This window comes from Toxotes jaculatrix, chromosome 9, assembly GCF_017976425.1.
Source record: "Toxotes jaculatrix isolate fToxJac2 chromosome 9, fToxJac2.pri, whole genome shotgun sequence".
NCBI classification, from domain to species: Eukaryota; Metazoa; Chordata; class Actinopteri; family Toxotidae; genus Toxotes; species Toxotes jaculatrix.
In genome coordinates, this window is record NC_054402.1 from 9,215,877 (window position 1) to 9,235,246 (window position 19,370).

At 43.7% G+C, this 19,370-nt stretch overlaps 1 protein-coding gene across 2 annotated transcripts in view; it reads left to right on the forward strand.

Moving 5' to 3' along the window:
- The window catches only part of aplp2 (amyloid beta (A4) precursor-like protein 2), a 52,463-nt gene that overhangs the window by 23,295 nt on the left and 9,798 nt on the right, over nucleotides 1-19,370 (forward strand). The window contains exons 2-11 of one of the 2 annotated variants that reach the window (XM_041046973.1): nucleotides 2,861-3,034; nucleotides 4,351-4,480; nucleotides 10,158-10,270; nucleotides 11,574-11,794; nucleotides 12,019-12,218; nucleotides 12,670-12,837; nucleotides 14,264-14,397; nucleotides 15,223-15,297; nucleotides 16,294-16,452; nucleotides 17,309-17,437. In XM_041046973.1, the coding sequence (XP_040902907.1) occupies nucleotides 2,861-3,034; nucleotides 4,351-4,480; nucleotides 10,158-10,270; nucleotides 11,574-11,794; nucleotides 12,019-12,218; nucleotides 12,670-12,837; nucleotides 14,264-14,397; nucleotides 15,223-15,297; nucleotides 16,294-16,452; nucleotides 17,309-17,437 (1,503 nt within the window). The remainder of the gene's footprint in view (nucleotides 1-2,860; nucleotides 3,035-4,350; nucleotides 4,481-10,157; nucleotides 10,271-11,573; nucleotides 11,795-12,018; nucleotides 12,219-12,669; nucleotides 12,838-14,263; nucleotides 14,398-15,222; nucleotides 15,298-16,293; nucleotides 16,453-17,308; nucleotides 17,438-19,370) is intronic. The other variant, XM_041046974.1, reaches the window with a different exon arrangement.

Consider the following 19,370-nt stretch of genomic DNA (forward strand, 5'->3'; position numbering starts at 1 on the left):
GTTTCACCTAGTTTTAATTTAAGTCACTATTGGTCCTGCCCCAAACCTCTGTTGTGGATGTGGAAACATGACAAACCGCAGAAGCAGATTACTGTCAGGTTATTTCATGTGACCTTTAAGGAGGAGATCAGTTACATCAAATCACAGTAAAAAAAAAGGACAAAACTGGTCCGACCCAGAACTAAATGTAGCCTGCACTTTGTATTCATCTTCTCATTTTTGTTCTTCTGATTGTATTTTCGCAGTGGCTGATGAAAGAAGTCGATATTAAGTGATGTAAAAAAAAAAAAATAGTGACAGTGATACTCTTGAAATAAATTTCATGGTCATGGCTGTCCAAGGCTGAGTCATGACCAGGTAGAAATTCTGTCAATTGCAAGATGAAACCAAAACTCTTGACATGTTGTCTCCTACAATAGTGTGTGTGTGTGTGTGTGTGTGTGTGTGTGTGTGTGTGTGTGTGTGTGTGTGTGTGTGTGTTTTTTTTTTTTTTTTTTAAGGATATCACAGTCAGCAGAACTGAGCCGGTTTTCTCGAGGCCAGTCATCCCTCCGGTTCAGGTGACACTAGTGATGAGACAGGGACCACAGATGAGACTAAATTCTTCCTCTGCCCTGCCGTTCACCCTCCAGCCCTCTGTCTGTCTGCATGTGTCACTTCTCTTGCTCTATGCTGCCCTCCGTGGCTCTTCTCTTTGTACATGCCTGGCTCGCAGCGGCTCTTTCTTAAGTACTAAACAAGCATGTGACTTCAGATTTAAGGCGGTGGCATTAACCACCTCCACTCTGCTTCCATTGCCATTGTCAAACTTGAAGAATTAAGGGCGCACTGAGACTTTATTACCAGTGGAGTCAAAGGGTTGTTGGGACAGCCATTATTTTTCCACAGCTGCAGTCTAGTTGTGGTCAGGCTGTCACTGCCTCCCTTGTCGTCCTCCCTGACGTGCTTCTCTCATCCCTCATTTCCTCCCCACCTCTCCGTTTCTCATGCACCCCAAGCCAATTTGACAAAGGAATGAGAGGGAGGAGAGCAAACAAGCCTGTGGTGGTGCAGAGAGGGAGGAGTGGAGCAGGACAAAGACATGGAGATGGAGGAAGGAGGGGAAATGAGGTTGAATCTGAGGCTGTTGTGCCTCCAGGATCAAATCAAAACAGTCCAGTGTGTGTTTGCTCGCCTACGTGGATGAACGTGTGCCTGAATGGCTGTCTGCATGTTTTTTGTGTGTTTTAGGATTGTGAGTTATGCTTGTGTGCGCGTGGGCACCAGTGTGCTTGTGCGGCTGAATGTGTGCATGTGTGTGTGTGTGTGTGTGTGTACGCCTGGTGCTATATTCAGTATATGTGTGTGTATACGCATGCAGACTCAGCTCTGGTTGGCTCTGCGGCTCATCACACTCTACAGCCAACTGCTGATTACACAGCACTTGTTTTGTCCTCGCTCTACTCTGTTCTGCGCCTATTATCAGCCTGGGAGCCAGCGCAGAATTAGACAGAGAGCTTTGTCTAACACACTGTTACTCAAGTCTCCCTCCTCAGCTGTTTTCTCCTTGGCTCGGCCCTGCAGAGGACACCTCTGCTCGTGTCTCCTCGAGGACACAACAAACCGTCAGACATTTGAGTCTAACAGTCCTTACTCAATCCTTTGATCTCTCTCTCTCTCTCTGGGGCTGAAGCCTGTTTACTCAGCTTGATGACATTATGACAATCAAGAGGGGATAAGTTCCGTTCCACTTCCTCTCTGGAGGCTCCCTGGTGTGTGTTTTTGGACAGTTTGGCATGCACAGCCACATCGCTTCGCTAATTCGTTAGAGTTTCCGTGCTGTGACACCCCTAGCATCAGGCCAGTGTTAGCAGGCCATGGTTTATTGTCTCAGTGAGGAGCTGATGGGTTGACAGATTCTAGCACTACACCGAGTCATTTGAAAAGCAATCACGTGAAAGCTGATTACACAGCAGTTTTGTACAGTCGGTGTCCATTTTCTACACAAAGTAGTGTTTAGTTATTTTGAGTTACGGATGGGCAGACTGGGTGTTCCTGCTTCCTGCTTGTTGAGTCCAGTAAATGATGATAGGAAGGACAACAGGGATAGGAAGATAGCAGGTTTCCTCTCATGTTCACAGGGTTGGGAGGTAAACAAAGATGGGGAACTCTGGTGGGAAATCATAAATATATTTTTTAACAAATCATGTGATGTCTCAGGACACATATATTCAGTAAATTACACGGGTTGTTGTTCATATGTGTACATGCAGCTGAGGTGATGGTGGATCAGGAACTGTCATTGTTTACCTTGAAGAGTAAATGATCCACCCTTTGTGGAAAGACTTTAGTCCCAGGAGGTCCGAATGAGCAAAGCTCTGCCCTCAACTAGGAATGTCCTGGTTTGTGAGGCGTGACGGACTGCAGTTTTTTTCTTCTCTGTGTGCAGCCTCTCAGTCACTCAGTGGGTATCAGAGGAAAAAACCGTGTGCACAAATCCAATCAAACCCCTACTCGTTTAACCATCAACCTAGCCAAACATTCCCGAGGTGCATTTAATTTGTCTCCTGTCTGAGCCCCTCTGCTCTCTCAGCACTGCAGCATTGAGTTGCGGTAGCAGCCAAGCATTGACAGGCAGTACTGATGTTGCTCCATCACGTCTTGTATAGTTATCCAGAGCAGTACATGAGCAGAACCAGCTTTATGTGTTCAGACTTCACTTCACTACCAGGCTCCCAACGTTGTTTATGAGAAAAGCGAGTGGAGCAGACTGTGTATCAAGTCTGTCAGCACCAATACCCCACAGCTTTTATGGGCTATGCAATGATTGACTACATTAACCCCCATCTCTTGCTCTGTCTCTCTCTTTTTCTGTCTTCAGGCACTAGCAGCCAATGCGGGCACAGGGTTTGCTGTGGCCGAGCCACAGGTGGCGATGTTCTGCGGAAAGCTCAACATGCATGTCAACATTCAGACCGGCCGCTGGGAACCCGACCCATCTGGAACCAAGAGCTGTGTAGGAACCAAAGAGGGTGTGCTGCAGTACTGCCAGGAAGTGAGTCGCTGTGACACAGACACATAATCTCTGTCCTGTCAGCATCATAGAGGTGGTGAAGTTCAACCATCAATGTCAGAGTGACAGGAGTCAAACTTTTAGTTTCTATTTTTTTAGACGTAGATTTGAACATGTTTTTATAGGTATATGTTTTTATTTAAATATCATAATTTATGGTATCTAGTCGAGTCTTAGATGTTTAAATTGGCACATTTGTGCACTCTAGTTAACCATGTTAATAAAGTCTGTTCAAACCAGAGCCAGGCATCCTGTTTCCCTCTGCTACCAGCCTTTATGCTAAGCTAAGCTAATTGGCTGCCGACCAGCTTCATATTTAATGGACAGACATGATAGTGGTATCAATCTTCTCATCTAATTCGCGGGAAGAAAGCAAATGAGAACGCTTTCCAAAAATGTTGCGCTACTCCTGTAAAAGCAAGTAAATTAAATTAAATACACATATATCCCAAACTCTGCATAATTCTGTTCTTCTTCAGTGTATAATTTCCTCACTTACTTATCAAAGGTGATACTTGGTTTGTGAAAGACATTTCAGTTCAGCTAAGTACCTTTACAACACACTTAACAAAGACATGAGATGCCTGTATATTGAACACAGTTTGAATTACTTCTCTGTTTCCAGGAAAGTAAAGTAATCGGAGTGATATAAAAATAGAAGATAAAAAAGTAAATATGTGGACATTTATTATTGAAAGGTTCTGTTTTGTGCTGAGGGGGCTTGGCAAGTGAGGTGGAAAAAGTCATGGTCAAAAAGTCAAGTTTCATTTCACCGTGATTTATTAGAGAAGCTATTGAGCTGTTCCTGAAGGATGGACATTATTTTCAGGATACTGGGTGGCATTTCAATTAGCTGACCCTCTGACTGTCAATTTTTTCAAGCTGGCTCTAAAATTAAGGACATGTTTTTTAGACAGCATGGATATCCTCACTCTTATTTACTTGTTCCTCCTACTGTATCTTCTAACCCAGGAGGCTGTTGGTATTACTGTCATGGTTTATTATGCAGCTGTCCAAGAAAAGAAAACGCGGGGCAGTATGTTTTCATGCAGCCGTCTCCTCAAGCTTCAGTTGCATTTATTGATGACATTTTAATGACATTTGGAGAAAGTGTAAATTGTGTGCTCTTTCACGGTTGAGCAGATGGCATCTAGAGAGTATAAAGCATGGATTAAAGGATCCCACTGAAGCTCCACTTATCGCACCTTCCTGCACACTCACGAGCACATACAGTACACACACATAAAAAAAAATCCTCTTATTATTTAACTTCCACTTTTTACTTCTTCTTCCAACAGATGTATCCCGAGCTCCAAATTACAAACGTGGTGGAAGCCAACCAGCCAATTCGTATTGAGAACTGGTGCAAGAAGGAGAAGAAGGTGTGCAGAGGCCACGCCCATATTGTGGTGCCTTACAAATGCCTAGGTAAGCTTGTGCACTAGTAGGTGGTTCAAGGCTTTGGACAAACCACTTCTTCCCCCCTCTCTTCTGCATCAGTGCTTCGTTCAATATAGGAAAAGTAGAGATTATGATACATCTTAGCCATGAGTGGAGGTGACATGGAGTAATATTGGAGTCTCATTCAGTTGACTAATCCTGGCCTTGAGCTGCAGATTGAGCAGATCCAGGCTGGATGAGAGCTAATGTCTCTCAGAATGGATAGCTAAGGGGAGGAAAGCTATTATTGCTGGGGAGGCTTGTTGAGCAATAAACCACAATCTTATTTCCCCCCTCAGACAGTGGCCATAAACTCACACAGACACACAGGGTCAGCGAGGGGGAGGTCTGCAAGGAGGCCCGCTTTATTACTCCCCATTTCTTCTTTCGCCTGCGCCGTCATACACACCTCCCTCCCTCCCTCCTCTGTCTCCCACAGCATCACTGTAATCAGCAGTGACAACATGGCTATATTCTGGTTTATTAAATGTCAGGTAGAGCCTCAGAGTTTGCAGGCCACATGCCTGTACCCCCTGACTCACAAACACACAGAACACTCCTGCTGCCTCTGAGGTTTGCAATAAGCGTTCTAGTTCTAGTCCAAAGAAACAGAGTTCTGAAACAAGGCTTCTCCCTGTACTCGTCCAGCTACGTCAGGAAGGAAAAAACATCTTTCTCTGTGCTGCAAACATTTCCCAGCACCCTTCCTCTGTCCAAAAGCCTCTTGCTGATTGAGTTGTGCCGCTTTCTGAGATGAAAAAGCCATTAGCAGTTGCACTGGACTGTGAAATGGCTACCATTCAAGAGCATTTTTGGCAAACGCGAGAGGAGGCTTTTGGGAAATTCATGGGACAGCAAACACCACAACTGGAGTGGCCACTCGGTGGCTGAGACAGGAATACAGATGAGAGAGGTTCACAGGCAGAATTGGTCCTCAGAATTCCCCCAGTTAGCTCTCATCTTACATCCCAAAGCTGTTTCTCTCTGTACACCTGCCACACCTGATAATCTCTGTCCTCATGCCTCCACAGTGGCCAGCTGTTGCATCAGTCAACCACCCAGGACCTCTCATTATGATTCAGCCACACTGCCATTTAATTAAAATAATCCCATTACCTCTTCTGGAGTAATTAAATAGTTTCATTGCTTGATTTTGCACATTTTTGTCATCACTGTTTAAGGTCTGCGCACTCCTGCCCCTTCAAATTACAAAGGCTTTCCCTGCTCCTCTGCTGGGTTGCAAATGAGGAGCCTGTATAGAGGGAGCAGAGACAGATGGAGAAGGAGAGATAAACATAAGGTGTTGGCAAGACGGAGGCTATTGAGAGGGTTTCTGCTTAATTATGTAATGGAGCATGTTAGGGGCTTAATTGGAGGGCTCTAATCATATGCTACGTGCCACCTTGTGCCTCTGCCACCTCACCGCGACTCACCTTGCCAGTCCATAATTTGTCAGGCCCCTCTGTCATACAAAGTGCAATGACGAGTGCCGCTGAATTATTCATTATTTGTGATTTTCACATAGTGTTCCAGAAAAGTGGACATCAGAAGTTATGCCTTATATTATTCATCAGTGAACGTAAATTATAGCAGAATCAAAAAAGAAAAGGAAACAGACCAAAGGGAGGTGGGCTATAGCTTGAAGGGTATGATTAAAAGGGCCAGACCAGCAACCATGTCAAGTTAATAGGTTTATATGAATAATGCAAGTAGTCAGGAAGAAGCTCAGTTTAAAAAAAGAGCGACGGGGTATTCTGTATCCCATCTCTCCATGCACAGGCTCAGACATAGAGCCACAATCCCTCCGTGTTTCCTGTCCACAAACAATGGCTCTGCAAATGAATGTGATTTTTGTTCCATGGCACTCTAATCCCTACAGCATGATGTCTTTGTCAAACAGCAGAGGATTATTTAAGAGACTTTATTATTATTATTATTATCATTATTATTGTCATTAAGGCTAGAATGGAGAGAACAGTCAGTGGCTGATATGTGACTGGGCTGTTGGGTGGTGTGCACGGCATACTGTCACTTACCCAGCGATTAAATTGTGAAAAATTTGCGACTGTAGTTGCTTCTTGCTCAAAAAGTGCACGTGAACAAAGAAATCATTTTCTGGGTAAACGCAGATTCATGAGGATCTTAAAAACTTTTGTTGCTGTTAGTGGCTATCAGCAATATTCCTCAGTAATAACATTTTATTTCAGGAATATTGAGGCTTATTCTTAGCTATCATCAGGACCTTTGAGCTGCTTTCATAGACTTTTCAGGGATATTTCAAGGACATGATTTGATTGGGTGAGAAGTGAAATTTAATAAGCAACACTTACAGATGTGACACATACTTTGCTTTTCCTGTTGACTAAGCCTGTTGATTTAACACAGGGTAGGGCACACAATGACAACTTCTGCTATCGTCAGAGGGGCTGAGTCTTGTGATTGTGTGTAAGTTGATAACGGACACAAACTCAGGCTTGTTTCAGAGTACCACGCCTCTGCCTGTTCACACTCTGTCACCCTTGATAGTGTTTTGAAATAAGCTTGAACTTTGGACAAAAGCGTGACTACAAGATTATGTGAAAGGTCAGACAAAATTAAGACTTAGGCAACTAATGCAACGCTGTTTAAGGCTTGAGTTTTGCCTGTGGTTGAGTTATGAACATTTCATACAAATGTCCTTTGTGTGTGCTAGAAGTCAGACTCAGAACTTAAATGCAATGTTTTTTCCGTTATGTGATGCCAGCCTCCCGCCACCTCCTGGTTGTAATCATGTCTCCTCCATGTAAGCCTTTCATGGTGGTGGATCAGATTCCTTCCCCTTTAAAGGCACAATCTCTGATGCAAATGTAAACAAAAGGCTACCCACACTGCCAAAAATCAATGCACAAGACTCAAACTGATTGGCAAGACCAAACACTACACTACAAACTACATCTAAGTTATTAATATTTTATGAATGTTTTAAAATGCTTTTAAAGATTTTTTTTTTACATCTTTAGTGTTTGTCAGCTGTACAGAATGTCAATATTTTGGATGAGTATAATCTGACATAATGCTTCACTTATGCATGATGATATATCACATTATTAAGTGGTCAGATATGTTACAGATTGAATCATTAAGTGTACTAAGCGAGTCATTTGCATTTTGAGATCTCATGCTGATTACATTAAATGTCATAACAGCAGGCTTCCTTTGGAAAGCCCTTGAAACACAATAGCCGTGTTGTCGAAAAGCAGATCTTGGTTGGTGCTTAGCTGAACCCCCTTCTGGGGATCAAAGAGTGTTAGCGAGGGTGTCTGATAGACGGAAGGTTAAAGGAAAGGTGGATGAATTGAGTAGGCGGAGAGGAGGCCAAAGAGAAAGAGGAGTGTAGGCTCCCGTACACACGCACGAACAACTACACACAGTCGGGAACACACCGAGCAGGAGTGCTTGCGAGGCACAGCTGCTCTCCAAACACCGCCATCCATCACCCACTGCAGTGTGACTGCGTACGGCGTCTGCCTGAAACCCACCACACCTCACAACCAAAGCAACCTGTGAGCGTGAGAGAACAAGACAGACAGAGAAAGAGAGAGAGAGAGAGAGAGAGAGAGAGAGAGAGAGAGAGAGAGATGAAATGGAGAGGGAGTGTATGAGTGAATGAATCAGTTATCATCCGTTGTGCAGGATATGGAGCTGAGGGTTACTGGGAGTCATGATGCTTCTCCCTGAGCTCTTTCTCAGTCTCACTCTCACTCTCTGTTCCTGTGGATGTTAAAAGAGGCAGAAGTTAAAGGGAGAGAGGTTAGCACCAGCCAAAGAAACCATTTTCAGGACCTTTTTTTAAGGAAGCAGTAGTAGAGTAGCAGTAAAATAATGTGAAATTACTGTATGACAAAGACAGTACTGTACAGTACTGTAGTTCACTTATGTTGAAGTACAGTACAGAAATATCATCACCCAATTCCACTTAAATATAAAAAGTAAAAGCTCTCATCATGCACCGTGGCCACTTTCAGAGTGTTATTTTATGTTGTTCTGTTGCATTGGACTATTTCGTTATACTGTTCAAATGCCACAGCTAATCAAGACTGAGCTAATTTAAACACCTTAATATACTGTGGGTAGTTTAGACAGGCTGTAACAATGCATCATGTTTTGTAAGCTGATCATATCGTAAACATATCTCTTAAAGTCTTTATATACAAAGCAACAATAGCTGTCAAATAAATGGAATACATTTTTTTTTTAATTACCCTTTAAAATGTAGTGAATTAGACGTTGTAGAATAAGAATGAATCCAGTGTGCCCAGAGTCTTTAAAATAAATGTCAGAAAACCATCCATCACATCACCTGAGAACCAAAGGTGACATTTTCAGATTTCTTGTTTTAGTCCAAAACCCAAATAAATTCTGTTTTAAACTATATAAAACAGAAAAATTAAAAAATATATATTTGAGAAGCTGGAACCAAAGAATGCTTGGTATTTTCACCATAATACTTAACTGGTCAGTTAATTTAGATTACGTAGTACCTAAGTACAGTACTTGAATAAATGCACTTAGTTACTCTCCAGCAGTGGTGGGCAAAAAGCAGAGGCAGTAGGAAGAGGGCATGGAGGGTTGGGGGGGCGGCTGTGTGGGGAGGTTGTCACTGTACCTCCTGGGCGGAGATGAGAAGCAGCTGCTGAGTTCTCTGCTATTTCCAGCTCTCTCTTCTTCCTATCCTACCCTCTCATTTTCCAAAACACTGCTTTTTCACCCTCTGCCGGCCTGCTTTGCCTGGCTCCTATGAAGTGCTCCAGCAGCTCTGCCTCAGGCCGAGGTTGCGGCAAACCGCTAAATGAGCAGTTATAGGACAGCTCCCAGCCCTCGTCGTGAAACCTCTAGACCCTCATTTGTGTGTTTTCAATCCACCCACTCCACGACCACTCTGATCTTGCCATGGACTTTGCCCTAAGCCTTCTATTCATTCCTCCCTCTCTCTTCCTTTCTCTCTTTCAGCCTGGCTTTCCATCTGTTTCTGATGGCAGTGTTTCTACCTGGGTGCCTCGTCACTCTGCCAGCCCATCAGCAGTCGCTGTCCTTTTTAATCTTTCTTATGACCTCTACACCATATGCTTACACACACATGGTTTTCAGCCTGAACCTATTCATAGGAATTCACAAGACGTCTTTCAAGTCTTTTATTTCTCCCGATCTGCCGTCTGTCAACTCGTTCCATGAATAAAACATATCCGAATTGAATTCATCAAGCAAATGATATCACTGACTCGCAGGAAGAGCCTGGTCTGCCTTGAAAGTGTCACAGTATGAAACGGTGAAACGTGATTTTCTCCACTGCCGTTCTGATCGCAGATTGACAGACACGGCTATAGAGAAGGGATGAATCCCTCCCGGATTCAGGTGCACAGACAGATGTTCAAGTGTCAAATGCCCTTTCTGTTATATCACTGTAATGAAATTTAAAGGACCAGGCAGCTATGAATTATTGAATCATATCCGCTTTTCATCCATCTCATCTGCTATTCCTTTTTTTAGTCCCAGTAGGTGATTTATTGTTTCGAACCCTGGCAGTGTTGTAGACCAGTGATCAGGCAGAGGAGGGATTTTTTTTTTCCTTGGACAAATTGGTGGAGTGACTAACGGGCATATTGGTCTGTGTGATTTGCTGTTACAGTGGGCGAGTTCGTGAGTGATGTGCTGCTGGTTCCAGAGAAGTGCAAGTTCTTCCACAAGGAGCGTATGGACATGTGCGTCAGCCATCAGCAGTGGCATGGCGTGGCCAAAGAGGTAAGGAAGGATTTACTTAACAGGAAACAGTGGGAGGCTGTATCTCAGAGATAGCAGAGCAATGGAAAAGAAAACTCCTGTGGGAAGAGGCAGTCTTAAGCATCATCTTCACTTTTAGAAATTAAAATCATGTTCTTAAGCAGGGCATCAATCATTCAAATTTTGAATCCCTTCTCCTTGTCATAGTGGTCAAACTTTTACTTTCCAATCTTTGCTCTTCCCTCCCTAATGTCTTTCCACCTGTCTCAGTGAGTCTCCGAGGCCCTGTGATCACAGGCTGACTGGGAGCACTCACATTTCAGCTCCTAATCAGATTAGTGTTGTGGCTGTAATGCAACTAATCCCCCCCTGGGCAGCTCCAGAGATGACCCCTGGGGGCCACTCTGACCACGACAGTAAGAGCATCAGCTCACTGAGCTTGTCAAGCTTCTGTTTGTGTCGCCGCCTGCCTCATGCTTCCTGACTCTTACTCTTCCCCGTCATGTTTTACAAATGTGTCTGCAGCCTTAGATAATGTGAGATGCAGAAGCGCAAACGACCTACAGTTGATAACAAATTTGTTACAAGCAAACAGTAATAAATCTTACCAGTGAGAAGAAGAAAAATTATTCAAAAACAATATCCCTCCCTTACCAGCTGCCACTGAGATGTTCTTAAGCAGGGCAGCTAATCCTCGACTGCTCCAGCGGAGTTTCTCAGCAGCCATCAGTTAGACTGAAGTTGTGCTTTGTAACCTCCTAGCTGCTACATGAAGCACAGCATTGCTGAAAAATAGAACGTCAGTTAAAGGACTTCACAACTTTTTGGAAGCGCGGCCCATTAATCATTTGAGTCAGTGTGTGACAAGAGAACTAGCCACAAAATCAGTGCGTCTGTATTCTGTAGGTGGATCGATCTGTTACGGTGTCAGGTAACAGCAAGGGATTAGCACTGCGCTATAAGTCATAAGGTAAACACTGCCAGCGTCTCTGAGGCTAGATAGCTAGTATCCACCCTCATTGAAGGATAAAGAAATCCGTCTTAGCATAAGGTCTCTGCAAGACCACGAGCACACACGATAAATGAGCAACATTTAAATATTATGAGATAAGCTTTGGAGAGTTATGCAGGCACAGAATAAAGCATGATGTAGTCCTTTAACTTTGCTTTGATCAATAAAGGTTAAATAAATATCACCTCGTCAAAGCCAAAGTAGATTCTTCAAAGCAGTGAGAAGTGTTAAATCACAGCGGTTTCATCAGACTGGAGCCCTGTGTGGTCTCCAATACATTTCATCACTAGCTCTTTTCCTCCACCCTGTTAGGCCTGCGCCAAGAGCTCCATGGTGCTGCACAGCTATGGCATGCTGCTGCCCTGTGGCATTGACAAGTTCCACGGCACAGAGTACGTGTGCTGCCCCTCTTCTCGCACTGGGGAGCCCGCCCCACCCTCCCTGCCCTCCCAGGAGGACGACGAAGAGGAGGAGGTAGAGGATGAGGAGATTGACGAGGTCGACCCAGATGAGGTGGATGCTGTGGAGGAGAGGTGAGCAGTTGTGAAAGCCTGAGCTGGGGTGGAGGGGGGGCAAGTCTTTGAAATATTGCAAGTGTAATATCCGCTCTCTTGTGAAGGGCGGGTATTACTGGCCATCTGGATGAATTAAAGTGTTGTGACATTGACCTATGGCAGCTGCTCTGCCTTGTTGTTGATAAATCACTCCTCTTCCTGGCTTCCACCCCTTCACTCAATCATTCACGCCCCCCCCTCAGTGAAACACCAGCTGACGAGCAGCCCACACAAAAGGAGGAACCAGTGGACGAGGATGAAGATGAGGAGGAGGAAGATGAGGAGGAGTACCACTACGTCTACGAGGATGAGGAAGCGGACAAGGACGACGAGGACGAGAAGAAAGAGGGCAGCAAAATGTCAGAGAGCCAAGATGAAGACAAGACTCTGCAGGAAGTGAAAGGTTTGTAATGAGGTGTTTAAGATTATAATGTACCACCCTTCCTGCTCTCTCTCTCTCTCATTGGCATTTTGCCTATCACTTAAATACAATCAACTTTTAAACTATTGTCATTTATACTTAAATCTCAGCCAGACTGTAATTAGATAAGTGTATGCATCAGCATTTACCCTTTTCTTCATCTCACAGCAGACTCTGTGATGTACGATGCTGCTTTATAAGAGTGAAAGCAGAAATCATCCTTCCTTTATTTGTTGCCAAACTGCTGCTAAATACTGTTCATCACATACAAAAGGGAGTTGCTCCTACATTGTCATTGTTTTTGTTAATCATATTTTTACACCTAGCAGTGGTAAGGGGTGTTTGACCATAGTTTGCTGAGTGTTTGTAATTGAGCCTGGAATTAAGTGCTGCCCCCAGTGGCCGGATGATCTAACAAGCTGTCCCCTGGCAGCGGTGTGCACCCTGGAGGCTGAGACCGGCCCCTGCCGTGCCTCCATGCCCCGCTGGCACTTCGACATGAGCCAGGGGAAGTGCGTGCGCTTCATATACGGGGGCTGTGCTGGCAACCGCAACAATTTCGACTCAGAGGAGTACTGCATGGCCGTGTGCAAGCGCCTGAGTAAGTCTCATCTGACGTAGGCCGGTACCCCTCTCCCTCTCTGTGTCTTTGCTGCAGACTCTCTGCTGGAAACACTGCAGGATAATATAGGTTTAGTCTGTCACTAACTTGTGAGCAGAACACATGTTCTTCAGTCTTCAGCTCTCACTCATCATGACACTACAGCTGTTGTTATCATGTCACCTCCACCACAACAATCAAAACAACTGAGTTCACTCAGCAGCATTTATTCTCTTTTGTTTTATTATTTACTCATATTTGTTTAGGCTTTATTTTCTCCAGGCAAATGAATTGTACAGCTGCCTGTGTTTAGACAACACTGAACATTTGAGAAATGTGGCTTCTTTTATTAAAGGGAATTATTATATTACTCCACGTACAATATGAAAACAGTATGGTTTTGGTGTTGGCACCAAAACTCAGGTATTATATTAGCACTACAGAAATCAGTGCCCAGCTCTTTTGTCACTTTTAAGTCAAAAATCCCAAAATACAACATCCAAAAAAAATATGACTTTCAGTTTCACTTCAGTAGTTTTCCTCTTTTTTTTTATTCAGTGACATGCATGCCCGCTTCAAACACACTTTGTAGACATTTCTGTCTTCTTTGTTTGTCTGCTACTGGCCACTCCTGCCATTTGTTAATGTTTCTGTCTGTCTGCCTGTCAACAACCTGTCCACCTGTCTGTCTGCTCACAGAGCACTGCCACTGCTTTTTCTAGAACCCCACCACCACACGTCAGCAAGCAGCCTTTTTTTTTTTTTTTATGATCAGTTCAAACACAGTTCATGGCCATAACCAATTGGATTTTCTTTTGCCTTTTAAAAATAGAATGATTTTAGGGGCTAAAGCAGTAAAGTTTGGAGTAGGAAATATGTGTTTATCCATTAATCCGGGCGTCCTCTTTTTGATGTTTGGGAGAAACGATGAGGTCTCTTCCTGTTTGCGAGCCTGGAGCGTTATTGTTTTTGCGAGTTGCAGCGATGCAGGGAGTGAGTCCTGCGTGACTGTATAGCAAAGAACCCAGAACAGAGCCCTCTGGCCTCGCCCCAGATGACCCAGCCGTCAAACGCGGAGATATTTCCATTAGTGTTGGAGACGCGACCTGTCAGCAGAAAGCCGATGGGAAGATGAAAGGAATTCAAAAGGAAAGACTGTCAGATTCCCTTAAATTTATCAGAGGGTGGAAGAACGCCAATGAGAGGAGTGCTTCTGTGAGGATTTTTGTCCAACTTCAATCTGCATTCCAGTTTCAACTCCTTCTCTCTCTCTCTGTGCCCAGTTGTCTGCCTTCCTTTGTCTTTCTGCCTACCTGTGTCCGACTGGATCAGCCGGTCTGCCTGTCCGTCTGTTTCTGTGCTTGTCCACCCTCCCTGTCGTCAGTATGCAGCCCTGTCCACTCACCGCCTGTTTCTGAATTTGCAGCCACACCCCCGACTCCTCAGCCCACCGATGATGTGGACATCTACTTTGAGACCCCGGCCGATGACAAGGAGCACAGTCGCTTCCAGAGGGCCAAGGAGCAGCTGGAGATCAGGCACCGCAATCGCATGGAGAGGGTGAGTTACCAGGTCGAATCAGGGCACCACATCCCTAATGAAAGACTTGTACTCCTCCGCTTACACTGTGACCATGATACATTAACTGTGGTGTTTAACATCAATACCAGTAAATCAAAGAACATTTTGACAGATTCTTAATCTGGAGCAAAGGCATTCTACCAAAACAGTAAATGATAAATGCACTTTCGATCCAAGAACTAAAGTAAGCACAACAAACAAAGCAGGAATCTTATTTATGCCTGATGATAAATGTTACATTTATAAAAGGAGCAGAACAGTCCTTAATTGATTTTCCACATTAAGAAGGTACAATATAAACGTGATACTGTTTGTGACCTATTTTGCCTTTATTATGTATTAAAATTGGAGGAATGCTGAAATATTAGACAGGCATACATTTTTAAGAACTCGAATAAGAAAATGTATAACATCTTTGTAGTTTAATTAAGAGTAAAAATTCTCTTAAGCTGAGAGAAGCTGTTACCTGAGAGGATTCAAGGCCAGAAAATATGCAAGACGGTTGGCTCTCTAAATTTAGTGTTCTTAAAATTCAAAAATGTTAATAGAGGAATTTGTCAAGGAGCGAGGCCAAACTTTAAGAGTCTCTTACATTTGTGCAATGACAGGCTTTGTTTTCTCCCCATTAACATTTACAAACATTAGTCATTCTTAGTGAACACAGGCAGTACACTACACAGCACTGTTTCAACAAGACTTTTTTTGAGGACACCTCAGCTGTTTCTGTGGTCAAACCTTGTTTTAATAAAAGTCAACCACTTCGCATCTTTCCTCATTTCCTTCCCTGTGTCTCACTCGCTCCAGGTAAGAAAGGAATGGGAAGAGGCTGATCGCCAGGCGAAGAACTTGCCCAAGGCTGAGAGGCAGACACTGATCCAGGTAAGACACTGATCCTCTCCTCGTGGGAGTCCCCCCTTTTGTCCCTTTGTTTGGGTGAGATGTGACGGCTTACAGGCACCGGGTCCCTCACTCCCTGTGCCATTAAAGATCTCTTGTCCCTAGCTGCTCTATCTTTATCACTCTAAGGCTAAATTAGGGCACATTCTGAATGGGGAAACTTCTAAATGAGTCCCTAACTCCCTTGACAAGACTGAGAAGCGACATGAGTGAAATCAAAAGCTGTTTTGCATATATTTATACACACAAACACACACAGTGCCTATAAAAAGTATTCACACCAAAAAGCTTTCTGTTTCTGTTTCAAAAACAGATTTCTACAAAATAATGTCTATTAATTAAAAATATGTAAAGTAAGTGATTGCATAAATATTCACCCCCTTTAAAGTAATTCAACAGAGGTCCAGCCAACTGGTGCTACTAGTCTCACAATTAGTGAAATGGAGATCACCTGAGTGCAGTGAATGTGCAGTGATTATAGTATAAAGACACCTGTGTCTGGAAGGTCCAGTCACTGGTTAATCAGTGTCTTTGGCTACAATTACACAGTGAAGACAAAAGAACACCCCAAGCAGCTCAGAGAAAAGGTTACTGAAAAGCAAGAGTCAGGCCACTGATACAAAAAAAAATTTCCAAGTTACTGAACATCCCCTTAGAAATGCAGAAACATGGCACATGTGTAAATCTGCCTAGAGCAGGCCGTCCTCACAAACAAGAAGGAGCCTAGTGTGGGAGGCCACCAGGACACCTATGGATACTCTGAAGGACTTAAAAGCTTAAGCTTCAGAGAAAACCACTGTTGAAGAAAGCTTATGTTAAATCTCGACTAGAGTTTGTCCAAAGCATGTGGGAGACTCCAAAGTCAACTGGAAGAAGGTTCTTTTATCTGATAGTTTTGTTTTTTTTTTGTTTTTTTTTTGTAGCTCTGTTGTGTCATACTGTTTAAGCTGCATATACATATTTGTGTTTTTGTTTCAGCACTTCCAAGCCATGGTGGAGTCCCTGGAGGAGGAGGCGGCCAGCGAGAAGCAGCAGCTGGTGGAGACTCACCTCGCCCGGGTGGAGGCCATGCTCAATGACCGGCGCCGTCTGGCCCTGGAGAACTACCTGGCTGCCCTGCAGGCCGACCCTCCCAGAGTAAACCTCCCCCCCACACAGACATATACACACACAGCCTCAGAGAGCATCTTTTTATCCTCTCCTCACCTCTCTCCATCTGTCTATTACTTTTTCCTCCCCTCAGTCAATGTGCAAACACATTCACACGCACACGACTGTCGGACCACGCTCAGCCTCACACTACTTATGGCCTGTGGCTAATCTCATATCCTGTCAAAAGACCCTCTGCCAACTGCAATTCATCATGAGGAGAATGGATTACTGCAGCCAGAAAAACACACATAGCAAAATCCTCCATGAGCACAAAGTCAATCACATTTGAACCTTCAGCTATAATCCCTGTGTCATGTTTTTTTTTTAATTCCTTTTATCTAATAGTCTTTTGATCCTTTTGCCAGCACACAGTTTGGTCCTCTGTTGCAAGGGGACGGTCTTGTCTCTAACCCCCAGTGTTGAGCTCACTACCCAAAAGGGACTAAATTCAATATATTTTTATTTCGTACTTCGAATTTATTTCGAATGGAATAATGTTGCCTGACTTGAGCTCAGCAATTTTTATCCTGCCTCCGTTATACCTCCAAAATTGGTAATTGCATCATCTGCTGTGTGATGCTATTTCTGTAGGTGCTGCAAAAGATTTTGTCATGTTGTATGCAATTATGATTTTGTGCCCCACATTTTTCAGCAATGTTCTTGTCGTCCCTCTGCTCAGTTATATCAAGGTGAAGGGAGAATAACCATAAAATAACAAGAAAAATAAAACTGATTGATACTACTTCAGTGGAAAGGTTATGAGGCCAACATGATTATGAGGCCGTGTGTTACCCCAACACTACTAACCACCCCTCTTCCTCCTCCTGTCTCTCCCCCTCAGCCCCACCGCATCCTGCAAGCCCTGAGACGGTACGTCCGTGCTGAGAACAAGGACCGCCAGCACACCATCCGACACTACCAGCATGTCCTGGCCGTGGATCCTGAGAAGGCTGCTCAGATGAAGTCACAGGTCAGTGTTTGTATCCTGAGGATCACGACTGAAGGTCACCTGATTTGACTTTGGTGAAGAATGCCCATCACAAGTGCCCCAGCACCAAGGTGTGCAACAGTAAAAAAAAAACTCCAAAATATTCATTTTACAGTGATTTTAAAATGGCAAAAAGCATCACATCCACACATTTGAGAAGCAAGAACCAGCAAGTGTTTGGCATTTTTGGTAGATTTATGCACTTAATCATTGACTGTGCAGTCCTTTGGGTCTGTGTAGTTCAGTCTGGTTAATTGGTACCTCCTTCCCGGGCTAGTTTTGACAATGAAGACGCACTGTATTAGAGGCCGTGTCAGGAAATCTGAAACCTCATGCCGAGCCACTCCAAGATCTCACACTCCTCTGATTCCTGCTCTGACAAGGGAGGGATAATGATGTCTCAGCCTCTCTGTCCTCTTTCTAAGTGTGTAGGAGGTAGAAAGAGTGTGTGTTTCTCTGAGTTGAAGCCCAGGAGGAGTGAGTAGGCTCGTCTGACGGAGGGAGGGCGGGTGTTTCATTCACTTAAGCCTCAGCCGAAGATTAACATTGCGCAGGTCTTGTGTAATGCTGGACTCTGAGCTGCTGCACAGGGATTTGGCTGGAAGCTGCTCTGTTAGATGTATTCGCCTGTGTGTGTCGGTGCCCTTCGACACCATTTGTAGTTATTCTCCTCCACCATTGCAGATAACACAGCAGATGGGTGAAGCAACATAGTGAGGAGGGGAAGAAAAAGACCGGAGGGTTAGTATTTAGATGAATCGTGCGATTTGGGAGGTGGTGAGCCTCTGCTCAGTCATGAGAAGCCATTCTGTGTTGTTGTTCTCACGGTATTTACCTGTCAGGCCTGGTCCCCATTTCCTTACTCAGCCAATCCTGCAGCAAATTTCAAATCTGCATTTTCAGTTTTGCAACTTGTTTGTGGATTTGACATGTGACTTGTACATTACAAAACAGTCCTTTTGTAAATAGCAGACTCGCTGTGCTTTATGTAACTGTGTTATGTGACTCTCTGGGATGAAGGTTATTCTCTTTTTCTGAAAGCCTCACCTTTCTGACTTAGTTAAGGCTGCTTGATGCATCAAAACTGCAGTTCCAACACTGGGACATGTAATCTTTATTATGAGGATTGTTTGTCACAGGATGGTGCCACAGGGGCTGCAGCCTGTCTTTAATGGGAAAGGTGCATTATTGCCATCTGTTGCTGGCTCTGGTGCACTGCAGCCATGTGTTGGAAGATTAAAACAGTCAATCATCATAGTGGGAAATAAACACCAGTTACCTGCCAAGAGCTGGTCAGCTTTGTCAGTGGCTGGTAGGTTTTCATATTCTGCCAAGCACTTTGGCAGCAGAAATGTGAAAATATTTCTCCTCTCTGAACATCATATTGCTAGTAGATACCATGAAAGTGACTGGAGAATGTTTTAGAAAAAACAAAGTTGTCTATTTGATCAAAAGACTTTTTTTATTTTATTTTATTTTATTTTATTTTATTTTATTTTATTTTTTTATTTTTTTATTTTTTTATTTTTTTATTTTTTTATTTATAAATAAAGAACCCAGACTGTGATATGGTGGTGATCATTGGGACTGACAGGTAGTAGATCCTGTCAAGTCAGTTCAGAGCTTCAGGAATGACCTGAATATTACATGCAGCAACTTGTTTTATGTCTGCAAGTTGGCTGGTTGTGAGCGAGTCTGAGTTCATCTCAAGAAAATATGCTCTTCACCAGGAAGAGTTTCTGCTGTTTCTGTGACTGTTGTTTAAATTTATGAACATGAACAACTCCTTTCCTTCAGTACACTTATGTTCTGAGGAGATAACACTAAGTTGTCTGTCTTCAAATTTGTAATAAAGAGTTGTTCATTAGTTTTGGCATAAATCTAAAGTCTGCTTCTTGGTTGTACTGATTTTTTT